This window comes from Lolium perenne, chromosome 5 (genome assembly GCF_019359855.2).
Source record: "Lolium perenne isolate Kyuss_39 chromosome 5, Kyuss_2.0, whole genome shotgun sequence".
In the NCBI taxonomy this organism is placed as follows: Eukaryota; Viridiplantae; Streptophyta; class Magnoliopsida; order Poales; family Poaceae; genus Lolium; species Lolium perenne.
The window spans coordinates 143,469,947-143,497,595 of NC_067248.2; the positions used below are offsets into that span (position 1 = coordinate 143,469,947).

At 45.9% G+C, this 27,649-nt stretch overlaps 2 protein-coding genes, 1 non-coding gene and 1 pseudogene across 6 annotated transcripts; 2 read left to right on the plus strand and 2 right to left on the minus strand.

Moving 5' to 3' along the window:
• The first annotated feature begins 703 nt into the window (after positions 1–703).
• On the plus strand, positions 704–6,787 carry LOC127300126 (ubiquitin-activating enzyme E1 1). The gene is made up of 7 exons (XM_051330204.2): positions 704–827; positions 894–1,245; positions 2,110–2,327; positions 3,310–4,104; positions 4,190–5,058; positions 5,239–5,674; positions 5,906–6,787. Exons 2-7 carry the CDS (start codon positions 1,014–1,016, stop codon positions 6,500–6,502), a joined length of 3,147 nt encoding a protein of 1,048 aa, XP_051186164.1. The 5' UTR covers positions 704–827; positions 894–1,013; the 3' UTR covers positions 6,503–6,787.
• Positions 6,788–7,266: 479 nt separating this feature from the next.
• Positions 7,267–7,338, minus strand: TRNAP-CGG (transfer RNA proline (anticodon CGG)). Its single transcript has one exon. It is a non-coding gene; the product is annotated as a tRNA-Pro (tRNA).
• Positions 7,339–16,320: 8,982 nt separating this feature from the next.
• Positions 16,321–20,718, plus strand: LOC127300131 (protein MALE DISCOVERER 2). 4 transcript variants are annotated; one of them, XM_071820020.1, is made up of 9 exons: positions 16,321–16,568; positions 16,756–16,843; positions 16,934–17,051; positions 17,164–17,284; positions 18,256–18,372; positions 18,942–19,246; positions 19,358–19,548; positions 19,648–19,783; positions 19,960–20,718. In XM_071820020.1, exons 3-9 carry the CDS (start codon positions 16,958–16,960, stop codon positions 20,514–20,516), a joined length of 1,521 nt encoding a protein of 506 aa, XP_071676121.1. In that variant the 5' UTR covers positions 16,321–16,568; positions 16,756–16,843; positions 16,934–16,957; the 3' UTR covers positions 20,517–20,718. The 4 variants fall into 4 exon arrangements, with proteins under 4 accessions (XP_071676121.1, XP_051186169.1, XP_051186168.1 ...); XM_051330209.2 differs by having other exon boundaries at positions 16,322–16,618; positions 17,164–17,290; XM_051330208.2 differs by having other exon boundaries at positions 16,322–16,568; positions 17,164–17,290.
• An 890-nt stretch (positions 20,719–21,608) lies between these two features.
• Positions 21,609–22,849, minus strand: LOC127300132 (MDIS1-interacting receptor like kinase 2-like; annotated as a pseudogene).
• Between the last annotated feature and the right edge of the window lie 4,800 nt (positions 22,850–27,649).

Consider the following 27,649-nt stretch of genomic DNA (forward strand, 5'->3'; position numbering starts at 1 on the left):
CGATTCGCGCCCTTGGTGAAGGAGCCGGCACGGGGTTGCCGGCGATTTTATTGGGCTCCAAAATTGGCCTGCGCCGCGCGCCGGTGCGAGCCCATTTTCGACCCCGACCCCCAAATTGCTATCGGGGCCACTGTCGGAGACGCCGGTGAAGATGCTCTAACTCAATATTTCGAACAAGTGTCACATATGTGTACTCAGAAATTTTTTTTTTGCAAAAATTAACTAGCAGAAACTGGATACATGCTGATAGCATGGCGACCCACGGCGCAGCACAAAACAGCTAATTCACATTTTAGTTGCAGCAACGCATGGCTTGTGGAGGCGGGCAGGCCGCGGCAGCTTCCACGTCAGCCTGCCGCCCAAGCCTCCAGCGGCATGGCCCGCAGCTGTAGACGGCGGTTGACGGCGTGGCGCGACTTCTAACGTGCCGCCACAGCCTCCGGCGGCATGTGCCACGTGTCGCCTGGGGGCGCTGCCGCCACAGTCGAGGTGGTTTCTTTTGTCAATTACACTCACAGGTGATCCTTTTTGTCAATGAATTGAGCAGGGTGGTCTTTTTTGCCAAAATTTCCACCTTCGCAGCCTCCTCGTTCTTTCCAGAGAGGACAGGTGCTCGTTTCCCCGCCAGCAAGAAAAGCACACGCGGTTTCCCTTCCTCACCGACACGCGGGCCCCATCCACCGGTGCCCATAAACAAAGCCGTCCCCGTCCCCAACTCCAGCAACAACCGCCGATACTTCGCAATCAGGTCCTCCGATTCCTCTCCCGCAGACTCAGAAACCCTAGACCATCCCATCTTCTTCCCGCACGCGACGAGCGAATCCAAGGTGAGTCCCGTCGAATCCGCTCCCCGGCGCCCTCCTCCTCGCCTCACGACGGGCCCTCCGGTGCAGGTTTCTCGGCGGTAGCGCGCGCTGGATCTGGCGCGGCAGCTCCCGGAGGCCGCGTACTACTGCCTGCTCTTCGCGGCGTCGGCGGCCGTGCTCGGGCTCCTCGGCGGCGTTGCGCGCTATATGCTTCCCCGCAAGCGGGAGATCGTCGCGGGCGAGGTCGAGGACTTGCAGAAGAAGACCCGCGCCGGGGAGGAGGCAGAGGACGCCGCAGCCATGGCACCGCCCAAGGGGATGGAGATCGATGAGGACCTCCACAGCCGCCAGCTCGCCGTCTACGGGCGCGAGACCATGAAGCGCCTCTTCGCCTCCAACGTCCTCGTCTCGGGACTCCAGGGCCTCGGTGTCGAGATCGGTATGTGTAGTCCAGCCGGACCTCCTCTAACTAACTAGCTTGCTTAATTTCTTTCCGTAAAACGTGACTTTATATATGTGGTAAGTGGGTCAGCTATTAAAAAGGAAACCGGGAATTTATTTGCTAATAATTATGGTGTTTTTTAATTACTTGCTCAATTAGATGTAGCTTAGTGACCTAGGAATTCCTATTACGTTTTTCCTACCTAAATTTATCCTCTGCTCCTAATTCGTACATGAGCTCCTGGCTCAGCTCTGGCTCTGCTGGGACTGTTGCTAGTTTGATCTAAGGACAGTGATGAGGGATTGCCCTCTTATCTAGACGTACTCTTAATATTCTGTCTTATGATTTGATTTTGAACCATCTAGTCAAAACTTGTATCTTCGTATGCTCTTTAACCAGTGTTTTTCATCACAACCCAATGCTGACAAGTGTTGTTTAAACCGTCAAATCCAGAATTGTTGTGTTACTCAATCAAGTGCCTCTTGCTTACAAACTGTTAGTCTACAATTATGGCATGATGGGCATACTGTACTGTGCGTAGATAATGCTGACATTATTGTAATAATACCAAGAATAGTTTTTATCGGTGATAGCAAGTTGATACCTGGCACCATAAGGCCTGAGCCTTCATTTTTTGTCCTGCTGGTCAATTTGGTTATTGGATGCATGCTGAGATGTCAGTTTCTCATTATAGCACACCAGGAGCATTTGAGTATAAAAACAAATCATAAGTTTATTTACATGCTTGTCATTCAATCTATTATTAAGCTATTGAAACTTGAAGAGCTTTTGACAGTTGTAATCATGGGATGGTAAAAACAATTGGCTTATAAGTGATCTACTAACCATGTATTCCTGCAGCAAAGAACCTTGTGCTAGCGGGTGTCAAGTCTGTAACCTTGCACGACGAAGGTAATGTGGAGCTATGGGACTTATCAAGCAACTTCTTCCTCTCGGAGAATGATGTTGGGCAAAATCGTGCTCAAGCTTGCGTACAGAAGCTGCAAGAGCTTAACAATGCTGTTCTCATCTCTGCTTTGACCGGCGATTTGACCAAGGAGCAACTTTCTAAATTTCAGGTGTGCCAGCATGAAATTGATCTATGGTCTCCTAGCTTGCTATTTCATTCTTTGTACTTGTACGTGCCTTCAGTTTAAGGTTTTATATCATGCTTGAACTTTCTGTGTATGTTAGTTGTAGCAACAGGCTATCTGTCTTGCTATTTAGTTTTGCTATTGAAATTATGCACCAGTTTTGTGAACAACTAGCGTGTAGAAAAAAAGCCTTGCACCATAACTGTGGCATTTATCGAACATCACTTTTAAGAAATACTCCCTCCGTTCCATATTAGCTGTCGTAGATTTGGATGTATCTGCGACAATTAATATGGAACAGAGAGAGTAATAAAGTAAATATAGTCCTATAAATTTTTGGTCACAACCTCATAATAATCGAGGTATGTTGAAGTGTGTACACTGTAAAATTGTATATGAAGTATAATGTTTTTAATCTTGCATATTATCAAGGGATTTCCATGAGATTCTGAAGAGGCTTCACCTACCTGACTATTTAGATAGTGTAGGTTTCTATAATCTATATATATTCCCATGCTCCATTAACCCCTTGGTTTTACCTTCATTTATTTTTGCGTGATTTTGGTCCTGAAATATAATTTTATTTTAACTGCGAATTTTATATTTGGTAATTTGTGTTCTGTTGTTAACTGAGCAAGTGTTGGCCTTGGCAATATTTATAATTTATTGTGACATGTCATTTGTCTGCTCTAAATTTGTTCATGTGCTCCATCATACCAGCATATCCTACAAAGAGATGTTGTTTGTCCAATGCAACTGAAATTTCATAGCCATGTTCTTGTTTTGACAAATGACAATGTTTTCATTTTGGCGTTGCACTTCAGTTTGCAGTATATGAGTTTTTGACGTGGATTAGATGACTCTTCTGGTGTTTGTTATGAAATTTGTTTATATGCTTCTTGATTTACACTGGTATATTTGGTCATTTTCTCATCCTCAGAATAATCACTTCTATATGTACTTACAGGCCGTGGTCTTTACTGATATCAGCTTAGAAAAGGCAGTTGAGTTTGATGATTACTGCCATAGTCATCAGCCACCCATTGCTTTCATCAAGTCTGAAGTTCGCGGTCTTTTTGGCAGCGTGTTTTGTGATTTCGGTCCTGAGTTTACAGTTTTAGATGTGGATGGAGAGGAACCACATACAGGAATTGTTGCATCGATCAGTAATGACAATCCAGCACTTGTGTCCTTTGTGGATGATGAGCGTGTGGAGTTCCAGGATGGTGATCTAGTTGTTTTCTCTGAAGTCCATGGAATGACTGAGCTGAATGATGGGAAGCCAAGAAAGGTCAAGAATGCAAGGCCTTTCTCATTTCAGTTAGAAGAAGACACCTCTTCGTTTGGCGCATATGTTAGAGGTGGCATCGTCACACAGATCAAGCTACCAAAAGTTATTAAATTCAAACCCTTGAAAGAGGCCATGGTAGAGCCAGGAGAATTTCTCATGAGTGATTTCTCCAAATTCGAGCGCCCACCTCTTCTGCATTTGGCATTCCAAGCTTTGGATAAGTTTAGGAGTGAGCTGAAGAGATTCCCTGTTGCTGGGTCTAGTGATGATGTGCAAAAGGTGATAGAGTATGCTGATAGCATTAATGAAACTCTGGATGATAAGAAACTTGAAGGAATTGACAAAAAGCTCCTGCACCATTTTGCCAGTGGTTCCAGGGCTGTTCTGAACCCTATGGCTGCAATGTTTGGTGGTATTGTAGGTCAGGAGGTCGTGAAAGCATGCTCAGGGAAATTCCATCCACTGTATCAGGTTAGAATCTGCTGTCTCTTGGCTTGAGTATATGATTTACATTTATATACAGTTATTTGTAACGTCAATTGTTTTAATTTTGTAGTTCTTCTATTTTGATTCTGTCGAGTCTCTCCCTGTTGACCCCCTGGAACCTAGTGATTTGAAGCCAGAGAACACTAGATATGATGCTCAAATCAGTGTATTTGGATCTAAGCTTCAGAAGAAACTGGAGGAAGCAAAAATCTTTATGGTTGGTTCTGGGGCACTTGGATGTGAATTTTTGAAGAACCTGGCGCTAATGGGTATTTCTTGCAGTCAGAATGGAAGGCTGACTGTGACAGATGATGATGTTATTGAAAAGAGCAATCTGAGTCGCCAGTTCCTTTTCCGTGACTGGAACATTGGACAGCCAAAGTCCACGGTTGCTGCCACTGCTGCTATGGAAATTAATCCTAAGCTTCATGTTGAGGCCCTTCAGAACAGAGCAAGCCCCGAGACCGAAAATGTGTTTAATGATGCCTTCTGGGAGAACCTTGATGCTGTTGTCAATGCCCTTGACAATGTGACTGCAAGATTGTACATAGACTCAAGATGTCTGTATTTCCAGAAGCCACTGTTGGAATCTGGGACTCTGGGTGCTAAATGCAATACACAGATGGTCATCCCTCACTTAACAGAGAACTATGGGGCGTCGAGGGATCCACCTGAAAAGCAAGCACCTATGTGTACTGTGCATTCATTTCCTCACAATATTGATCATTGCCTAACCTGGGCTAGGTCTGAGTTTGAGGGTTTACTTGAGAAGACTCCCACTGAAGTAAATGCGTTTCTGTCAAATCCTACTACGTATGTAAGTGCTGCAAGAACTGCTGGTGATGCACAAGCTAGAGATCAGCTTGAACGTGTTATTGAGTGTCTTGACAGAGACAAGTGTGAGACGTTCCAAGATTCTATTACCTGGGCCCGGCTTAAGTAAGTGTACCCCCATGCCCTCCCTCCTCTCCTTCACAATTGTATGACTTATTTATGCAACTGAGTTATGATTTTTGAAATAATTGCGGCTAGATCTTTTGTATTGTGAGTCTACTTCACAGGGCTCTGTTAATAATACTTCTAATGTTACCTTACTGCTTTCCTGGTTGTGTATCTCAGGTTTGAGGATTACTTCTCCAATCGTGTGAAGCAGCTGGCATTTACTTTCCCAGAAGACTCAATGACCAGCTCTGGTGCTCCTTTCTGGTCTGCTCCAAAGCGGTTCCCACGACCTGTGGAGTTCTCGTCTAGTGATCAAAGTCAGCTTAGCTTTATTTTGGCTGCTTCAATATTAAGGGCAGAAACTTTTGGAATACCCATACCAGAGTGGGCCAAAACCCCAAACAAGCTTGCTGCTGAAGCTGTCGACAAGGTGATAGTCCCTGATTTCCAACCAAAACAGGGGGTTAAGATAGTTACAGATGAGAAGGCCACTAGTCTATCCTCTGCATCTGTTGATGATGCTGCTGTCATTGAAGAGCTTATTGCTAAGTTGGAAGACATTTCCAAAAGACTGCCATCAGGGTTCCACATGAACCCAATACAGTTTGAGAAGGTCAGAATATCATATTAATCCTTGTAGAACTTCACTGATTTACTATGAATTATTTCCGTCAACTTATTTACCATACCTTGCATGCTAAATGCTCGATTTCATGGCAGAACAAAAATTCCTAATTTTCTTGTTTTTGCTTTTTCATTTGGTATGGCAGCAATGCATCTTACTCCTATGCATCCTGAATTTACTTGTATGAAGAGTTGATGAGCTGCTTTCTGTATTTTGCAGGATGATGACACTAATTTCCATATGGATGTTATAGCTGGTTTTGCCAACATGCGGGCAAGAAACTACAGTATTCCTGAAGTGGACAAGCTGAAAGCCAAGTTTATAGCTGGCAGGATCATCCCAGCTATCGCCACCGCAACTGCAATGGCCACTGGCCTTGTCTGCCTCGAGCTTTACAAAGTCCTTGCTGGTGGACACAAGGTTGAAAATTACCGCAACACATTTGCGAACCTCGCGATCCCCCTCTTCTCGATTGCTGAGCCAGTCCCGCCCAAGACCATTAAGCATCAAGAACTGTCATGGACAGTCTGGGACCGGTGGACTGTGACCGGCAACATCACACTGAGGGAGCTCCTGGGGTGGCTCAAAGAAAAGGGCCTGAACGCTTACAGCATATCCTGTGGCACTTCGCTGCTGTACAACTCCATGTTCCCCAGACACAAGGAACGGCTGGACAGGAAGGTGGCAGATGTTGCCAGGGATGTGGCAAAGATGGAGGTGCCTTCTTACAGGCGCCATCTCGATGTTGTGGTGGCTTGTGAGGATGATGACGATGAAGACGTCGACATCCCACTTGTTTCGGTCTACTTCCGCTGAAGGCCTTCATCTGCATTTATACCGCCTTGTGGTTGGTCTTGTCAAAATGATAGACAGGGTATCACTTTATGGCTTACTGTAAGCTGAGTGGGGTTTAAGCCACATCACTGACTTCCCTATCATCTCGATATTGCTTGTTCGGCTCATTGGGTCAGATCTGGTGTTGTTACTGGACATCACGAGACTAGTTTACTGGCTTACAGCATGGCCTTGATAATTATTGTTTGATGCACAACTAAAATGGGTCCTTTGTTTTGTTGGCAAATGTTGTCTGAATTTTCTTTCTGACTGTATGTTGCCTTGCTGTGTGCCATGGCCCACGAGTCCGTATGTGTGTTGTTAAGTGGGAGCATTTCTTGTTTGGCCACTTGTATGGCTTAGTGAAATGCTAGTATGCTACTCCTATGTTTTCGTTAATGTTATCTGGAGTTGCATCTTGGGCACATTGTGGAGATGGTGGCGGTATAGTTGGCCACATGAATGCCAGATGGACAATTTTTGCTTGATGCTATCAGTTCAATTCAGTGAGGGGTCAAGTAACATGCGTGGTTGGCGTATGCGTTCCCAACCACGCACCAACCGGCGTGATCTTGTCTAACTGTTGGGCTGATGGTGCATGTTATGCCCAGGTTACCGTCTTCACGACTCACGATGTAGTCGTAAAAGTGTTAAAATTTAGGTGATGTAGACCGATAATGGAACGGAAGAAACGAGGACCCGAATGTTGGGAATATTTTTTAGGAAGTTCTGACTGAAAAAAAATTGGGGTGTTGCGAGAATCGAACTCGCGACCTCTCGCACCCGAAGCGAGAATCATACCACTAGACCAAACACCCGTTGCTTGTTAAAGATGGAGAAACTAGCTAATTGAAGTTTAAGAAAAGCGAGTCAATTGTAAGCAAAATATTGTTACTGAGTTCACTCGTGAAGGGCAATGGTCTGCACATGGGCAAAATATTGTCCATTGAAACAACACCATTTCTCTAAATACTTCTATTTCACTGCATTGAGAAATGCAAACAAGTGACATGATAGATCCCTCCATTTACATCAAGATTTTTAAAGGAGTCAATCTCTGATTTCACCTTTTGCATGTAGACATTATCCACGACCCTAGTGAAAACACCCATTGAGAATAAAACCTGCATCAGCTGGATAATCTTACATGTGTCGAATAGCCCCATGCATGGGCCACCAATGTCAACAAGAGAAAACTTATGATTGTTGAAAGAATCATATCCGAGGGACATAAACATGTGTCAAGTATCCCCATGGACCGCCAACATCAATAGGTGAACACCTAAGATTGTTGAAAGAATCAAATCCATTGGATATAACCCTACGGGCTCCTTTGATTCAAAGGATTTGCATAGGAATTGTGTAGGATTTGGTTCATATGGGAAAATTTCCTATACATGTTGTTTGATTCATAGGAACATAGTCTATAGGAAAAATTCCTATAGGAATCTTGTAGTGTAATTCCTATAGGAAAAAAGCATTAGCTCATACCTCATGAAAAAATTCCTTTGCTACAATCAAACAAACTTCATCTTCCTATAGGATTCAAGTAGACATGTCATTCCAATCCTATACCTTTCCTATTCCTATGTTTTTCCTATCCTTCAAATCAAAGGAGTCCTGTGTCGAATTTTCCCATGGGCCTCCAACATCAATAGAAATGTAAGATTGTTGAAAGAATCATATCCAAAGAACACACTCCTTGCAAGTTTTGTTGTTGAGCCACTGCTCCACCGTCGTACTATAAATATCGCAAAAATGAAACCAGAGAAACACCGACGGAAACAAACTTAACACATTCAATACGTGAGACCAAAGCACCATGAACCGTAGGTATCAAGTATAGATTTGAGGACCATAGTGTTTAAGTCCACGAATTCCATTGCCCAATGTTTGTACTAAAAATTTAACAAGCCACAGCTAGGCTTTTGGGTTTCTACAGATGTTAATGCCAAACATAATCTAGACATATGAAGGTACACACCATGTCAAAGCAATTCGTCGAACCTATTCCTCGAAGCGTAGAAGTCAGGTCGAATTTCTTAGTTTAAAGATGATGTTTAGCACAATGCTTGATGCTTTCCCTGAAGAATAGCCAGTTCAGCTCTTCCTTTAGCTGAAGATGTAGGTGATCAGTCACGGTCCTTTCTTTAAACATGTCTCCACCATGAGACAGCAAGAGCACATTAAAAGAAGTGATGACCTCTTCTCTTTTTGAGAATGATAATTTTTTCTTTCACGAATGTTGATGGCCACTTCTAGAGACGTACGTAGGGCCAGTGGCGAAGGCCGGAAATTATATATGGTAGGGCGATTAATTTTTTAGAAAATAATAAAATACCGAAAAAGGTAACAATACATTAATAATATAAATGATTGTAACACAATCACTTAGAAAATATTAAAATGTTTTATTTGATTATAGTTAGAACCTCAGTGCATACCAAATTGTCATCTGAATGGCAAAGCTTTACCTTTTTTTTTAAAAAAAATCTATAATTCTATCGATTAATTTTTTTGAATATCAGTCGTTCGATGTGCAACTCAATCTTGATGATCTTTATCGCCAGAAAATATATTTTAATTGTTATCATCCCATTGAGCCTATAATGTCACCGGAGGAAATATGATGTGCCTCACAAATATCAAGAAATCTTTAAAACCACTAATGGATTGTTGTTGTCGAATGGTGACAATGAGTTTTTTCCTTGCTCCCCTCGCTCCCCACGGGGTGACCGGGGTGCCCCCGTCTCCCACTCCTCTACCCCCACCCTCCCCCTCCCCCCCGCTGCCGCCGGCGGGAGCCGCCGGGCAAAGCCGGGGCAGTGCTGGCGGCGGCGGTCTCTCCTCCCACCGCGTGCCTGGAGGGCCCAACGGGGCGCTCGTCCTTGTCGCGGTGAGGCGCGCCGGTTACGGCTCGGGCTGGTGCTGCTCTGTCCATGGAGGGCCGTGTGGTCGGCGGCTGCGGAGTGGAGTGCTCGCGCGCGGCGATGCTCGGTCCGCCGACGGCCGGGTCGCCTAGGGTTGGCGTGTGGCAGCGAGATCTGGGCCTGCCAGGGCCTGGCCGGATCTATCCATGTTGTATGCTCTCGGGCCTAATCTGGGTCTAGAGGGCCCAGATGCGGCGACCTGGCCATTCACTGCCGTTGGAGTCCGGCGTTCTCGGGGCTATCCGACGGTTTTGACGTCGCTTGGGGGTGAGGTTCTTGTTGGCTATCCGTGATGGGTCCCTGGGCCGACGCATGCTTGCCGGGTTGGCAGCGTGCCCAGTACTGCTGCTACTCCCATGGCGGTAGTCTGGTTTCCCCTCCTACTAGTTTGATCTTGCTAGTGCAGGTGCTGGCGGCCTGGGGATGGTGAGGTCGTTGGGTTGCCGCCGATTTAGCGTCGTTGATGTCTAGATCTGGGTCTGGCTAGGCATTGCCATCCAACATTTTCTTTCACCCTACGGATGAGTCTAGTTGGGGCTAATTCATAGTGCGGCGTTGGTTGGGGGTGCGATAGTGATTGCTGACTTGTCTGCTCTACGTACCCGCGATGGCGACCAGAATTTTGATCGGGTTTGGACCTCGGCGAAAGCTGCACATGGCTGTGTCCTGTGCCAGTGATGGCGTCACCTGTGGGTGTCGCTCCCTTGTTGAAGGCGTCCCGATGATGTCTCCTGTTCGAAGTGATGGACTCTGTCCCTCCGCCCCAATCTGCTCTCCTTGGGCCCTCACTTTGTGTCTGCTTCTCTACTAGTGTCTTGTGGATCACCCTATGAACCCTTGATGGTGTCGCAGTCCACTCACAGCGTTGGCTTGGCTGCTTTTACACGGTTTGCTGTGGTAGCTGATGCCCTTCCTAGTGCCTTGGGGGCTTTGCTAGGGCGGCGCCTGGTCGTAACTTTTGGCGGTGTGCTTATCCCAATGCAAGGGGAAGATGTTGTGTTCTTGGTCTGGACCTAGCCCGAGCTCCAGGGGTGGTGGATCTCGGGTCTGGGTAAAAACTTTGTAGGACCTTTGTTTCTTCCGACGACGATGACACATTCTTGCGCCATTCACCTTCTTGGAGGCGTCGCCGCAAGACCCCCCTCCTTTTGTTCCTCAAGCTCTGCTAGGTGGCTGGCCCGTCGTTGAGTTCCCCGTGGGTTGTAGTCTTGCTGCGGTGGAGGTTTGTTGGTGTGGACTTGGTCGTGATTGCTGCGGTGCTGCAGAAGACAAGGCTCCTTCTTCATAGATTAAGCTGGGGCTTCGGCTTGATGTTATCTGTGTTGTCTTCTGTTTTGGGTTCTGTTGTGCGCTTGGAGCGTGTGTTGCACTTTTGGTATAACTCCTAGCCGGTTGATGGATTCGTTAATTCAAAACCGGCTCTTTTCGAGCCTTTCGTCTAAAAAAGTCACCAATTCTCCATGTATAAATAACAAATAGCTCAGTATTATCTTGTATATAATAAGATTCATGATAAACCTCTGTAAATCAAGAAATTTTATTCACGTTGAAACTAGAAAATGAGTCTATATTTCTTATACCTAACTCTTTTTTTCGGATCGAAATCGATTTTACGCGGTGTCCACTAAAATATGCACAACTTTTTCATAGGAAGTCCGTTATCAATGTATGATCACTTAAAATATTCATAAAAACATATTTGCATCTCAATATAGTCATTAAAAATCAAGGTACAGCGGCTGCCCTGCCTCGCCCTAAGGGAAGCTTCGCCCTTAGGTTGGCCGAGTTGAAGAAGATGGACAACAATAAGGTTTTCTCAGACGACTAACAAAGGCTCGAGTGAGGCAGAGTGACAAAACCAAGTCTAATCCTGAGGCTCTGGATGAAACGTCCAGCGCGGCGGGACTACCAACCATACATTTTTTCTGGCACGACCTTGGAGACTCACGATCACAACGGGCTACCGTACGTGACATCACGAAAGCTATTGTACACTAATTTTTTCTCGCACGTATAGGTACCAGGATGCTTCGTCGCCCAATTGTTTCGTGCAAGTGGGAGAAGCGATGCGAAGAAGTTAGTGCATCTCCAGCGGCGCGACGTATATTTATATCCGTTTGCGTCAGGGACGGATATAAAAAACGTCCGCATGTCCGCATGCATCTGTCCCTTCTCCAGCGGCAGAGACGCATTTATTTGACCGCATGCGTGATTAGAGAGGAGAGAGAGGAATAGATTCTATTTGTGTGGCTAGAAATGACCGCATGCGTTATTAAAGGAGGAGAGAGAGCGCTGCATGCAGCCCAACCGGACAAAAACGGACGCGCGGTCGCATCCGCACAGACGCATTCCTGGCCCATATTTGGTTCATGTTTACGTCAAAACGGACGCTGCGGATGTTTTGCGTCTAGCCGCTCGAGGGTATTTTTTGTCCGTGTAGACCCGCTGTAGATGCCCTTATGCATCAGCCCGAAGAGTTCAAAGGGAGATGGTGGATGAAGGATGATCTCTGAATTAATTTGCGAGAGATGTGAGGACAAGTTCACGTGTGCACGCGTGCGTGACCGATGGAGTAGGAAGGGACCGATTCCGAACTCGGCTAGCTAAAGCTTGTCCACCCACATGTGCGAGCCATGCCCTGATGCCCGTATGCTATGAATTTCACGTGCCCTGTCTGCGTTACTTGTGTCGCTGGGATGTGCACGCGCACGTTCTCAATTAAATCGTACGTACGTCTAGAATTTATGAAGACCAGAAAATCCAAATCTCACACATTTTCTCCATCAAATAATGCACCTTCTATGAATCCGATGATAAACGACCCGCCCCAACTGTGAGAACATGGAGCACATGGTTTCATGATCGCGTCACGCTACATAAGCTTGACCTCGACCCCAACGCAGCCTGAGAAAACGTACCTCCCCTCTTGTGCCTAGAGGAGTTGGCGAGAAGAACGCAAAATCTTATCAGGCTGGAAAGGCGTCGACCAAACGACGTTCACCATGCATCACATTGTGCCCCGAATACCCACCAAGCCTTGGCAGTGACGCATCACCTTCCGCCTAGTCTCCAATTATCACATCGTACTCTACCTAGAAAGCTTAGATATCTTGTTTGGAAGATAATGCCACGATGGCGCCATCGCCACTTGATCTGATGGACCGTGCCTAGGGTTTCCACCAGCATCCAAGGGAACGGAGGCACGATGAAAGCCATGGACACGACTTCAGGAAGGAAACGGCGCTCGCAGGTGTCGTCGTGGTCAGCATCGGGCACAATCGAGCATGATGTTCACCCCGATGATCGATGCGCCAGTAGAGACGACGAATGCAGATGAAAGCCGTTGGCTAAGCCATCACCGCAGAGAGGAAGGAACATCGACATACGAGAAGGACGTCGACCACCATCAACGCCGACACCACCAATGTGCGAATGTGAAAATCTAAAAAAAATGTTAGGTATATAAAGATTTATAAAAAACTTTTGTATGTAAATGTTTGAGCATTGGTATTTGAATTCTGGTAGATGAAATGTCATACTCCCTTCGTTCCAAAAAAACTTCTTAACTTTGTCTAAATTCGAATGTGTATAGATATAGTTTAGTTATAGATACATCCGTATCTAGAAAAAAATGAGAATCTTTTATTTTTAGGACGGAGGGAGTCCAATGTCACAATCAGAAGTGGTTATATACAAATTCATATTTTAATTTTATAAGTCGTGGTAAGTTACGAAACAATTTCATGGAGCACGCATCTTCACTATCGTTCTTGTGTCCAGACGTTACAGGACAACAGCAAGCTGACGAAAGGGAGTAAACTAAGCTGAGTGCCGGGTGGTTGGTTAAACAAGGAGAGACCAACACGCATGCGATTGGGTGGCGATGGCACATTGGCACGCAGACTTGGCTTGACACGAGACCTCTGTCCAGGACGTCCTCCTGTGACGGGACGGCCTCCGATGGCGATAGTTAATAAATTTCCCCCACTACCGGATCAACACAATTATAAGCCCACACACATGACCAAGCACGGTCGATTTAGCTAGCAAGTTTCTCTGGCGTGTCCCGCTCCACTTAAAATCCCCGACATGTCGACCTCGCATTTGATATACAAGAAAGAATCCATAACGATTAGTCACTCAACTCTTTTTTAAGAACGAAGGCGAAAGCTTTTCCTAGTCTATTAGTTAAGAAAAAGATGCTCAATAATTAGCATAAAATCGGACGAAAACCATATTGCATCGACATCACGTGGCCACGCTCACACTCGTCAGAGGTAGAAGCCCACCCAAGACTCCGGAATAACCGAACTCAAACTCAAAACACGCACTCAATCAAAATTAGATAACCTTTCGCCGCCACTGGAAAAGAGAAGATGTCTTTATGGGAGGAGCAGACACCATACACTCGAACATAAGTGAAGAAGCTAACCCACCAAGAAGCCACGCCAAAACGACGCGGACTAATCCCTTTTGTTTGCATATTTGCATCATCTTTTGTGGGTGATAACTCAATCACACATTTGTTTTACTGGAGTATGAAATTTTTTTATGCAGAAAAAGAGCCGTCAAGCTTGCGAGAGCGTAAGAGAGTAATACATTGTTCACGTTTCCCTGACAATGGTTTGGTTCCCGTGAATTTAGAGCACTTTCAGTCGTGCCTTCCATTTGATGTTCAACGAAGACATTTTTTGGTATGTATGGCAGACCACCGGCACGGACACGGAAATCGGGGCGGCTGGCTCCGAGCCATTCCCCCATAACAAACAAATAATTTTTAAATTCTGAAACAATTACATATGCGATTTAAATAAACCAGTCGTACTCCTGCCTAGGTATGTAGTACTTGTCTTCGTAGTAGTAGTTGTCGTCGTCATCGTTGTCGCTCAACGTGCACGGCTGGAACCTCTGTGGCTATGGTTGCACACACTATGGGGACCGGTGGCCGCAACGGTTGTAGCTGGGGTTCCGGAGGCACTTGCAAGTCCGGCCTCGGCAGCAGGATGCGAAGATGAACACGTAGGGGTGTGCGTTCCTGGATGCCGATGCCACCGCGCCTGCTACCGTCCTTCTTCGGATGGAAGTGAGGGTACCGTAGGCGGGGGAAATCACCCGCAATTATGTGGTCTATCACACTGTCGAGAGTCCGACCACCTCACCATAGCTGGCGGCTGGCCTCGTTGTTGTTCACATGAGGAGGCCCATCCCCCTCGTACCTGGCGATCTCCCTCTCCCATCGATTAGCGAAGAAGGCGTTCCAAGTCGATTTGTTGTCAGGATCCTAGTGAGGATCCATCCACTGCTCCGGCATGAGCTCGGCGTAGTAGTGGTTGGTGATGGCTGCCCAACGAGTCACACATTGGGGCCGGGGGAGATCGACACGCCTCCGGTGCTCAGCCTCCAGCCGGGGGGGGGGGGGGGGGGGTGTCACCAGTAGCCCGGCGGACATACGTAGTTTGAGGCGCACACCGCGCCTCTACATAGGTTAGACTAGTTGGGTAGAAACCACGGGAGAGGAAATTACAGATCTTAGTTTAGATGTTATTGCTTGCTAACATATTTGGAGAGTCGACGCTAAATTTTGTTAACATTGCTTTCTATGATGCTATTTTTTCAGTCTATTGGTCTAAGGATCTGATTCCAAAGAAGTTTATCATGGTGATGAAGTGCAATCTATTGGTTCATTTTATGAATCGAAAGTTAATATTGTTAATGTTGATGATTCTTAATAATTTTTTTATACAACTCTCCATTAAAGGATATCGAAGATTTATCTAAATTCGGATGTACCTATACACTAAAAAGTGTCTAAATACATCTATTTACACAAACTTGCGACATCCTTTTATGGATAGAGATAGTATGTTGTTTCCACGTGGAATGTTGTTGTTAGCCTTCTAAAACATGGGATTGTTTTTGTATGTGGTTATGTATGTATGATTTTATCATTTTTAAGTAATAAACTTTATTTTTGCTGAAGTCATTTATTTTAAGGTGGTATGTGGTATTTTTTTTATAAGAGAGAAGTCCAATTTACCCTCCTAAAATTGTCTCAAAGTTCAGCTTACAACCCTTAACTTTACTTTGGTTCAACTTTCAACCCTGAATTTTAAAGATGGTTCAGAATCATCCCTTGCATTGTATTAAGCTGGTTTTTCTTGTACCGTGTATGTTGTATGTTGATGAGTTGGCACATTATATAGGAAGAAAAACCGCTAACTAGCGAGAAAAATCGGTTCAAAACATGTCAAAAAGGGTAGAAGGTCCAATTCCGATTGGTTTATAGAATTCAGGGTTGAAGATTGAACCAAATTAAAGTTGAGGGTTGTAATCTAAACTTTGAGACGAGTTTAGAGGGGTAAATTGAACTTCTCTCTTTTTATAACACTATTTAAAATATAGCACGTTATCGCGTGTTTAGCACACTATTTTAAACCTTGATTTAAATTGCATAACAATACATTTTTGTGGGTGAAAATACATAATCACAGATTTGTTTTACTATCCAATTTATTTATCGGAATTGCTAAGATTTAACTAGTTGAGACATAGCTTGTGTCACGTGCTTCAGAGTGGATTTTGTTTCTGCTTGAAGATTCGTGTTTGCTCATGTTTGTACTTTGTTTAGGCTTGCATTGAAACACGCTGCGACATAAATTAAGTCTTAATCGACTGAACATAAAATACTTTTTATTTATACAGAAAATACAACTGCCAAGCTTGTGTGAACGTGAGGGAGTAAATACAGCTTTCATGGTCCCGTGGATAATGATTTGATTCCCCTGAAACTCACCGAAGATCACTGCGAAATTTCAGGCAAAACAAGAGTCTCGCAAAAGGCAAAAGAGCTCAGAAAGGAAAGCGGGGAAGGGAAGGGAGGGGAAATGCCACCTGCCATGTGTGCATGATACTACCTGGCTGGCTGGCTGGCAGACAGACATCCGGCTCCAATCCAATCGCCCACAAAAAGTTTACTCCAATTTCAGTATTCCGCGTCCTGGACGACTGACTTCGTGATCCTAGCTCCGAGCTCTTCCTCGTCTTCTCCCAGCTCATTCCCTTCCAAATACACTGCCTGTCTCTCCTCCCGTCGACCCCTACCTCTCGCCAGTCTACAGGTACAATCATCATAGCCTTTTCTTGCTACGGCTTTCGTCTTATTCCTTGTGTGAGTACATTTCCGCTCTTGAATCTTTGGTTCGTGAGATACAGATCTGCGACTGAGAGGCTGGATTCTTTACTTGAGGTCGGTTGCTCTTCCAGAAATCTAACTTCTTTGCTCCCCTGTTCCACTTACCCTTGCAGCGGAGACACAACTTTACTCCGATTCCTTTCTTCAGGCGGCATGGAACGGCGCGTGCTTCTTCCACGGCGCCAAAGATTTCAGCTTTAGGTAGTAGTAGTAAACAAAAGAGCTGGAATCTTTGCCTTCCTTTTATCGCCTCCCGTTCTGCTCTTACTGTCTTTTACTACCATCCTGCAGAGTTACTCCGACATTAGGGGCGGGATGGAAGCCTGGAGTACTAGGGTGGCTCAGTTCTTGCTGTTCTCCTTCGTTTTGTGTCACAGGCATGGGTCTTGTGCCTCCCTCGGCGAAGAAGGTGAGGCGGATTTCATTTCCCATGGGTTGTGGTTACTATGCCATCATTATTGTGATGGTCTTCAAGTGGATCAACTAGTGGTTAACCATCTGTATCCATCTTGGTGCTTCAGGACGAGCTACGAGATTCAGAGAAGGAATACAAGGGGATCCAAGTGGATCCTTATCGAATTCAGGAGAAAAGAATCACTACCCTTGGTTTGAACTGGGGTGTTCGGATCATGGCAGACCAGTGGCCTCGTAAGTCAACCTTGTCTGTTCTTGTGCTTGTAGGATCAGATTCATGGTGGACAGATGTCACAAATTATGTAATTATTGCTTTTTGTGAAGATGTCAATCATTTTAAGGTAGTTATATATTGCGTGTATTCACAATACCGGAAATAGACTTTCGATCCCAGGTGCATATGCTCATGCCACTCAAAAAGCATTTTAAAATGTTTTTTAAAAAATCGAACAAAAATTTGGTGCATGCATGCCGACATTTTAGGTGTGCACGCCAATTTTAGTGGAAAATTGATATTTTTTGTGTCATGTGTAAAAAATATAAAGAAATGTCTCAATAAGAGTTATTTTTTAGCACCGAATTTTACCTTTTTTACACACGACACAAACAATATCGTTTTTTTATGAAACGACTTTGCGAGCATATAGAAAGTCAAGATGTACGTGCGACATTTTTTGCCGGATTTTGTTGACATTTTGAAATTCATTTTAAAAACAGGAGCATCTACTCCCGGGTGCAAAAATGCCTTGTCCCCTTGAGTCATGATTTAGTTTACTCATGGACCAAGTCCTCTTTTGATTCAGGAGCTACATGCTATTGCTCGCTTTTGTCCTTTTTGTTTGTAGCATCAGAGATTTATAGGTCAAAGGTGTCTAGAAGAAGCCATGACTATTCGAATGTATGCAGGACAGCTGCGCGTCATTCTAGAGGAAGCTATGATCTAGTCTGTGGAATATTTAGGTTATGTGTGTGAAACAAGGTTTTGACTTTTGAGCATTTGGTGATGCCTTCTTTTGACAATATCTGCAAATGTTACCTTAATGGATATTGATCCGGAGCATTAGAGAACTGCTTCGGTTTACTGAAAATAGTACTTCTGTCACTAAATTTCATCCAGAGCATTAGAGCCTTAGAGGATTAAATTTCTGCAGTGCCTTGTGCCTGATACATTATCTAAAGCCATGTGACTATCTTTGCAGCTTAGTCGAGGGAAACAAGGTGTCAACTAAAATTTCTGCAGAGCTGCAAGATCGTACCATGATTTCAGAGGTTTTAGCTGATGGAGGGCAACAGTCATGCAGAAAATGCTTAACAAAGTCAGTCTTCTATACAATACAGAGTTTGCTTTCATATGAAATTTTGAATTAGACTAGCATAACATCTAAAGGAGATCTGGCATGTCACACGCAGTTGAAAACCAAAATACTCTCTCTGTTTTGGTTTAATTGACAATCTTGACTTTGACTAATTAAACATCACAATTTTTGATCTGTAATACTTCTCTAAATGAGGTTATAGTGAAATCATTTCAGTGAAATGTCAGTATGTTACTCTTTGATTTCTCACAATGTAATGTTTTCATCACATCACACTTCCATAACGTTATAGAAATGTATTAATACAAGTTCAACAATGAAGGTTATGTCTGTAGTAAACAAAAGCAGAGGTAATGCCTTCCTGTCACTTATCATAGACCCTTGAAAATACATTACATTTTCACTAAAATAGGTTAAAAGGCAAACACCAAAATTAACAACTATTGTACTAGGGGATATGTAACTTCCTGTCTGTTATATAAAATTTAAGCGAGAATATCACGATGTGCTAACTGCTGACTACAAGTTCACCAATCATACTCTTCATTTTATGTTGATTTGTTATGCAGAACCATACAGAGTACCATTCTGAGGAAACTCCTACAGACAGGGTGGCAGCAAGACTCAACATCCGCGTCCAACCAGCGACATCGCAGCCATCATCCCATGTCCCCTTCCCCTTCGCTGTCGCAACCTGAAACCAAGTCTTCTTCTGTATCTCATTTGGCTATCTACGCGTTGTGCATCGGTGGAGCACTTGGCCTGGTGGTTATAGCCTCTATCATGTATCTACTCTCCCGTAGAAAGAAAGATAACACCGTCATTCCATGGGCTACCGGGCTGAGTGGACAGCTAAGCAAAGCCTTTGTGACAGGTCAGTCTCCTATTACCTGAGGCGTATGGCTGAAATGCCACATTACATCATCTGAAACGTGTGCCACATATTGAACTTAGAGATGTTGAGAATGTTTTACCTTGTGGGCAGGTGTTCCTTCTTTAGGAAGGACCGAACTCGAGGCAGCGTGTGAGAATTTCAGCAATGTGATTGGTACTGAATCTGACTGTGCATTGTACAAGGGAACTCTGTCAAGTGGAGTTGAAATAGCAGTTGCCTCCAGTCCAGTTAAGTCTCCCGAAGAATGGTTGGCTTGGTCTGAGGAACAATTTAGGAACAAGGTATAGCTCATTAGCAAAACTACAAAAATGCTCAATCTATAGCATCGTACTGTTCTAGTACTACTGTCTGTTCTGTATGACAAACTCTTCCTCTTTCAGATCTCTCTGCTGTCCAAAGTGAACCATAAGAACTTCATGAACCTACTTGGTTATTGCGCATGTGATGACGAGCCATTCACCAGGATGATGGTGTTTGAGTATGCTCCATGTGGTTCCCTCTTTGAGCATTTGCACAGTGAGTGTTATAACTGCACATCATTATATGAATACCTTCCAGATGCTGTTCTTCTGTCTTTCCTAGAAACAATGACACTCATCTGATTCTTGTTTCCTAAGCTATATTCATATCTTATTTGCTTGACCCAGAAGAGAAAGTTGACTATACTGATCGCTAATCTATTTTGTATGCAGTTAGAGAAGCAGAACACTTGGACTGGCCTACTCGGCTCCGCATCATCATGGGAGTAACATACTGCTTAGAGCACATGAACCAACTAGACCCTCCTTTTACCCCAAGAACACTGAACTCCTCATCCATCTACCTGACGGAAGACTATGCAGCCAAGCTCTCCGACACCGAATTCTCGATGCAAACCACAGACCAAGACAGCATCGTCTACAAGTTTGGGATACTGCTGCTTGAGATAATCTCCGGTCGGTTGCCGTTCTCTGAAGACCATGGCCTACTTGTCCTCTGGGCTTCGAGCTATCTGGACGGCAAGAGACCGCTCAGTGCAATGCCTGATCCGATGCTCAGGGCGTCATCGTCCGTGCCTGATGAAGACTTGGCAGCACTGTGTGATGTTGTGAGGCTGTGCATAAACCGCGATACAGAGAAGAGGCCATCCATGAACGAGGTTGCAAGTATGATGAAAGGTGTCATCAGATTGTCACCGGAGCAGACGACCCCGAGGAATAACCCGCTGTGGTGGGCTGAGCTTCAGATTATCTCCCCGGAATCCACTTGAAATGTGGATCCACATCAAAGGGTAGGATAAGTAGTTTAGTTTTTATCTTTTAGTTTCTTCTTCATTACTTATTTTGTATGATATAACACACTCCGTTTGGCCTCCTCTTTTTTTTTGTCCGTGGATCAGTGTGAGCCTGCGAATTTGTAAAAGTTGAGAGAAAGAAAAATAGTAATTATCAAGGTTAGACGTATTTACATTTCGACCTATGTCATGTTTTCCTTGGGGACCACCTGATTAACACTTGAAATACATAGACAGTGTTCCACATTTAATTGTGTTAAACGTAGCTTATCTTTGTAGGTTGTCATGAACTTTTTCCATACTTCATAAATAGTACATACGAAAATTCTTATCATAGTAAGTGGATCAAAGAACTAAAAAAAATCGAGTCCTGTGTCTTTGTTCTTCTTTCCAGTCCTGATCCTGCTTCTGAAACCAGAAACTGTGTCAGTAAAAGAAATAATCTGCACCTGCTTTTATATATGTTCTAGGTAGCTCCATATATACATATCTGGTTGCAGCCTCATGCGATGGGTGGGAATAGCTAAAGGCTTGTGCATCCATCTTGCAGTGGCTACAAGGACCCAAAATGAGACGATTATGCTAATCTTATTTACCACTTCATCTGACAGAGGAATCCCAAATTCAGAGATGAACTCGAGGTGTTTTTGCTGTATACTGCTTAACAGCTGTTATTGCTTATCCTGTGCATATAAACGGGAAATCGATCGTAGCCTCGCTCGCCACCCTTTGCGATCGTGCCATCCCACGATCAGGGCAAGCGAATTCAGCGGCACATCCCACTATCAGCAACACGTTGTGTCTAGTTTGCAACGGCGAAACACACACAGACGAAACTGAAGAAAGGGGAAACAAGACCCTGTTACAAACAAACTGAAAACAAGACCCGGGGCTAAGGCCTTGAGAGTAGGCTTATTTTTTGGGCTTGACTATTTTGTCAAGTCTTGTTTTGTAACACTTCGAAAACTTCTCCTTAATCAATGAAGATGGCAAGTATTTTGCCTTGTTTAAAAATAACATCGAAATAATTGGATAAGCTAACAGATGGAAATGCAATTTGCTCATTAATGTTCTGAAGCAATAGCTAACCAACTATGAATGGTACACAATATTAGCAGAGAACAAACTACCATACAGATGAAGTATTACACACAGTTTGTAATAAAAAGAAAGCAACAACAATGTACTAAATGAACATTCATGACCAGCAGGGAGGGATGGCAATATCGGTGTGCAGATAATCAAGACAATAATCAGGTCCTTCAGTTGTAGAGAACACCTTGATTACTTCTTGCATCGTTGGGCGGAGCGATGGATCAGGTTCTATGCACCGAACAGCAACCACGACCACTTCAAATATTTCACTTGCGATCTCAGCTTCAGGAAGGGGGAGTCGGGTGTCCAGCAAATCCTCGAGTTCCGTACTTCTGTTGGCCATGGATGAAAGAAAATCACCTGGATGATGTCCCATAAACAACTCTAGAGCCAGAACTCCAAAACTATAAACGTCACACTTCTCTGTCACCCTTGTTGTGTATGCAAGCTCTGAAAGACCAAACATTGGAGAGTTAGATTTGGTAAACACAACATAAAGTATTAATTTTTCGGACCAATGTAAGGATATAATATTACCTGGGGCAAGGTATCCTTTTGTTCCGGCAAGTCTTGTGCAGTTTGACGCATCCACGTCTAGTATTTTGGCTATACCAAAATCAGAGATGGAGACTCTGAATTCAACATCAAGCAAAATGTTGCTGCTTTTTATATCTCTATGGACTATGGGCGCAAAGCAACCATGATGCATGTAAGATAAAGCATGAGCAACATCCCTAATAATATCTAATCTCCTCGCCCAAACCAATTCAACTGCAGTCTCTTTTCTCTTCAAAGATGCTGCCAAACTTCCTCTCTCCATGTATTCATACACAAGAAATCTCCCTCGAGGAGCAGAACAGTAGCCAAATAACTTCACAATGCTGCGATGCCGAATGTGCCTCAACGCATCTATTTCGCGATGAAGTATCTCACCATCTTCCACCATATGAATCTTCTTTACAGCAAATATCTCCCCTGTTGGCAACTGAGCTCTATACACTGAACCATGACCTAACATTCCCAATGCAGTGGGTGTCGCTGAAATTTTCTGTGGCATCAACAATTTTTTTGTACACAACTTGTCCGTGGAAGTTCCAGATTGTGAACAAATTTCTAGGCTGTGGTTCATCCACACTTTTTACAATTGATTTCGTACTTTTAATTGCAGTACTATCACGACTGCCATGATCTACACTACTTAAAAAGAGTCCCATGCCTCCGTTTTCTGCCACCCCTTCGTCGTCGCTTAAGTGGGCCCCGTCGCTCTTCGTTATCCGCACGTATGGGCCTGGCGAAGTGGCCCATTTTCATCTGCCTCCACAGCACGAAGCCACGAACGAATTCATCTTATCCTCCAAAAAAAAAAACGAACGAATTCATCTTCCTCTCGCACGGAGATAGGGTTCCATCGCCGCCGCCCTCGCCCTCGCCTCCGCCCCATCCCACCCCAACCCTACCCTACCCTACCGACAAGACCCCACTCCGGTGTTGCTCATCCTCGTCGGTGTCGTGGCACTCCGCTGGTTCTCGCGGCCAGGATTCGTCCATGCGCGGCGCGCTTGCGGATACCGCCGGTGCCGCGGCCGCTGCGTCCCTCGCGCTCAGCCCCCTGGCGGACGCGCTCCTCTATGAGCTCAATCACCACACGAGGCTCGATCGATCGCCACCGCCGATGCCAGACAAGTATAAGATCAAGGCCGGAGGAGCCACAGACGCTGATACGCAGTGACACAAGGTTCACACACCGTGATCATGGAGGGGGTAGCTCCTTGCCGGTGCGCAATGACGCCGGCGTGCTCCTCGCATAACACCCAGCGAGTGAAGAGCATAAGAGCATCTCCAGTCGCGTCCCCCAAAGGGATTTGGGGCGCGCCGGACAAAAAAACCGTTCCAGCCGCGTCCCCCAAAGCCCATTTTTGTCCGGCACGCCCCCATACGATGTCCGGCGCCCCGAGCCCGTCCGCGTCCCACAGGGGACGCACCGGGCACGCCGGAGACAACGAAAAGCGAGGCGGGGAGTGGCGGGGCCGACCCGTCAGCGGCATAGTTAATTTTAACCTAACCGTCGCCTACCTCGCGACGGAAGTTATTCGCGCGCAGTGACACACGGCGACATCTTTGCCTTAATGGCGACGGAGGGGCAGGCGAGACGTCTCGTCGGTGCTGCGCAGCCTCCACGCGTCGCCGGCGTTCGCACGCCACCGCCCGTTCCCGCGCGATCTTCCCGCCTCTTCTCGCCTGTTCCCGCGCTTTCTTCCTGACGCCGGCGTCTATAAAAGGTCTCCCGGCTCAACGGTAGCCACCACACCCCGCCGGCAACAAACACAGCCCTCGTCGTTCCACCGCCGTCTCCTCCACCACCAGTAGCAATGGCGAACCGCCCCGGCGCTGGCCACTTCCCTCCACCGCCGTCCCCTCCACTTGCAGTCCCGGAAACGCAGGTCGACACCGACCCCTCAGCAGCGGCCCGGGAAGAGCGATGGCGTGCACACCGTCAGCAGCGGCGGGAGGCAATGCAGCAGAGCCCGCCGCAGCGGGAGGCGGCGCAGCGGCGGATTCTGGCGGCATTCGCGCCCATGGCCCCGCCGCCGGCGAGCCGCGGCGGCAGCAGCGTGGCAGAGCAAGCAGGACGCCACCGTTGCGGCGTGTGACGCCTCGACGAGACAAGAGGCGCGACGGTGCCGTGCACGGCGGAGATGGAGCAGCGGTGGGCTGACGAGCGCCAGCGCCAGCGCGGTGAGCGGGAGGCGCTGTACCGTGAACGGCGGGAGTCGATCGAGCGCCAGCGGCGGGAGTCGGCGGAGGAGCGTCATCAGCGGGAGGCGGCGCTGAGGGCGTTATGGGGGAGGCGGGCGGACCAGTTGGCAGCGGAGGACGCCGTGTTGGCAGCGGCGATGATGGAGGCGCCAACAGATGTGGAGGAGGAGGCGCCAATGGAGGAGGAGGAGGCCGAGGCGGAGGAGACCGAGGTGGAGGACGACGACGACGACGAGTTCGAGTGGTCCGACGACGACGGGCCGCACCCGGACGAGACGGCCGATCAGCAACGCGCGCTCGTCGAGTCCTTCGAGTCGGAGAAGAAGCTCCAGGACGACGCCCGTGCCCGCGAAGAGGCGCAGATTCGTCGCGCCATCGAGCTCTCCCTCCAGGCGGCCCAGCAGGGGAGGGCGGAGGAGGACGCGCGGCGGGAGCGGCACCGTCTGGCCACCGCCGAACGCAAGGAGAGGAGGCGCGCGCAGGAGGAGCTGCGGCGTAGGGAGGCGACGACGGGGCGGGGCCGTCGAACGCACCGCCGGGCGGTCAGTAGTCTAGGTTTAGATGAAATCTAGCCGTTTTCATCCAAACTTTGTAATATATAATCAAAATTGAATGAAAACCTTTATTTTCGTGCACCAATATTCATTTGGGGGCGGCGTTTGGGGGACGCGGCTGGGGAGCGACGTCCCCCAAAGGCGGCACGAACAAAACACGTCCCCCAAACGCTCAATCCGGCGCAGTTTGGGGGACGCTTTGGGGGACGCGACTGGAGATGCTCTAACGCCGATAGTCCTGGCTATCTCAAGATTCGCACTACAAGGTTAGGCTATTTTGTCTAATTAGGTTTAAGGATGAAGAGCATGAAATTTAAGCTAGATAAATATAAAGCAAGTGAAATTCATATGTATGTATGATCGTGATGTGACGGATTTGGTTATTGGTTTGAGGGCTACAGAGGATGCAATTTTTTTATTTCGCACTAAGTAATATCAGTCCATGTTGAAATTTGGCTAAAGTCAAAGCTAGCGTTTCTAACTGCATTTTTGGAGGATTCATGCAAGATTGAGCCACTGTAGTTCTTGGTTCATTATTTAAAGTAACACTCTGAAATCAAAAGGATGGCATTTTGGGGGCTTTATTTTCTGGTTTTTTTGGGACCTATTTGCATTCAGTACTTTGCATTTTTTGCGAATGTGTTCTATGCCGGCGCCCTCCCTCTCCAAGCTGTCATCACAGCACCACAGGAAACCAGCGTCTATGAGGAGCACGCGAGCCACGGCAGGCCGATGCGGAGATCGGTCACTGGAGCCCGCCCTTCGGCCGCTTCTCGCCCCGCAAACTCGTCTCGTCGCATCGCCGGGAGGAGCAGGAGGTTCAGCGCCGACAGCTGATGCGGGAGATAGGCTGCCTTCTTCCTTTCTCCTCTCAACCCTCTTCCACTTCTGCACAAGAAACACGGATGCCCGTCGCGGCACCTCGCGAGAGGAGGCAGTAGGACAGCGGCGACAGCAGTCTGCTCCGTGAAGGAGGAGTAGTCAGAGTAACTAGAGGGCAGCGGTAAGAAGAGGTGATGTGGAAGATCGCCTCCTTGAAGCCCCTCTCCATCATCCTCTGGCTTGAGGACGCCAATATCATTCTTGACCAGTACAAGCCAGGGAAAGGCACTCATAACCTCCTCCCCTCTCTCATACCCTACCCACAATTTCTCATAGTTGATTCTGTTGATGTTTTGTATCTATGCATATAAGGTGTTTTAGGAAAATCCAAAAAGGCTGCAGTACAAGCTAGAACATGCATGTGGCTATTCACTGGTGTTCTGTGTACGTGCAGGTTACGGATCAGAGGAACGCACGGCCGTAGTCACTAGCACCGTGAAATTTTCTACAACGGGGTGTGGGCTTCTTTATCCACCTGCCAGATCCTGTAATGATGAACTTTTTTGTTGTTGTTAGAAGCACAGTATCCGAAAGCATACACATCAGGAGGTGGGAATGAAGCACAAGCTTCTCATGGTAATCCGCTAACACTATTTTAAATTATGCGTTCATACTAGATTAGAACTTAGTTTCATGCCAAAGTTAGGGGGTAATGTGTTTTGGATTTTCCGAGTTTCGTGCCAGCATTTAGGGGTGATCTTCCTGGTGATTTCCTAAAAAAAATACGTACTTAATTAGACAGTTCAGTCATGCCTACTTGTTGACTGCTTCGTGGTCGTGGGGGACAATAGGTCGGTCGGTTGTTGCATGTTTTCTGTCTTCTCTATGGATTACCGAACATGTGGTATTCACACTTCCGGGTTGAAAATTCAATGTGGAGTGCTAATGCGATCACTGGTGTTGTGATCCACATCTTATCAATGAGCTATCTATCTATACTTTAGTATTGCTTTTGCCGATTGGTCGTGTGTTGGCCTTATTGTAGTAATTACTAGCCAAAAGTTTTTTAATTGACTACTCTTTCTTTTCTTGTGTATAACAGGATGTTTCCAAAATAATAACTTCAAGATGAAGTGGCATTTTCGACGAGAAGTCTAGGAATCTTTATGCCAAATCAAAATCAGAGACGAAGGATGATTTGTCCTTAGTTCTTCTCAAATTATGACACCTCAAAAAAAAGAGGTGAGAAATGCGGGTTCAGACAGTGCGTTCTGCTTCTTTGTCTTGGTTTACTACATGCTTCCACCATCCTTATTTTATACGATGGTGTTTGAGGATCTCATACACAGAGAAGATATGAACTGAAGACTTGTTGTGGAGATCTATGGTAATACCATGCTTATTCTATTCCCAAGTTAAGCATTGCAAATATAAAATAATTTGGAATAGCATCCTAATTTTCAACTACTATTGATCTTCCAACATGATGAAAGGAAAAAAAACATCTTGCTGTTATCTCTGTTTTTGTAAGTGCATAAAGATTTCATGTTGTTTCCTCTCTGTTCTTTGTATGGTCATGATGTGTCCCCTTGCAATGCAAGATTGTCAATACCAATAGTAGGTTTTATTTTTCAGTAAGCTATATTTTCTGTGATAAATCCAATGTTTATCTCTGCTCCAGATTTAGTTATTCCTGACGCAGCCCAATTTAAGTTGTAGTTCAGCTCGTTTTTTATTTTTATTTTGTTAGCATCACATAATTTTGCTTCTCAATTTTAGGAATGAATGAGCTTCATCTAAACATAATAGCACTGCTACAAGGTCTTATCAGGCATCATACTCTACTCTGTTTCAATACAAGCTTGCCCGTAGTTTTAGCAG

Excerpts from the sequence above, each read along its gene's own strand:
- LOC127300126 (XM_051330204.2), top strand. The coding sequence starts at position 1,014 with ATGCTTCCCCGCAAGCGGGAGATCGTCGCGGGCGAGGTCGAGGACTTG. Across the intron at positions 1,246-2,109 it reads GGGCCTCGGTGTCGAGATCG|CAAAGAACCTTGTGCTAGCG; the intron begins GTATGTGTAGTC and ends GTATTCCTGCAG. Across the intron at positions 2,328-3,309 it reads AGCAACTTTCTAAATTTCAG|GCCGTGGTCTTTACTGATAT; the intron begins GTGTGCCAGCAT and ends ATGTACTTACAG.
- LOC127300131 (XM_051330209.2), top strand. The coding sequence starts at position 16,958 with ATGGAAGCCTGGAGTACTAGGGTGGCTCAGTTCTTGCTGTTCTCCTTC. Across the intron at positions 17,291-18,255 it reads CATGGCAGACCAGTGGCCTC|CTTAGTCGAGGGAAACAAGG; the intron begins GTAAGTCAACCT and ends CTATCTTTGCAG. Across the intron at positions 18,373-18,941 it reads TGCAGAAAATGCTTAACAAA|AACCATACAGAGTACCATTC; the intron begins GTCAGTCTTCTA and ends TTTGTTATGCAG.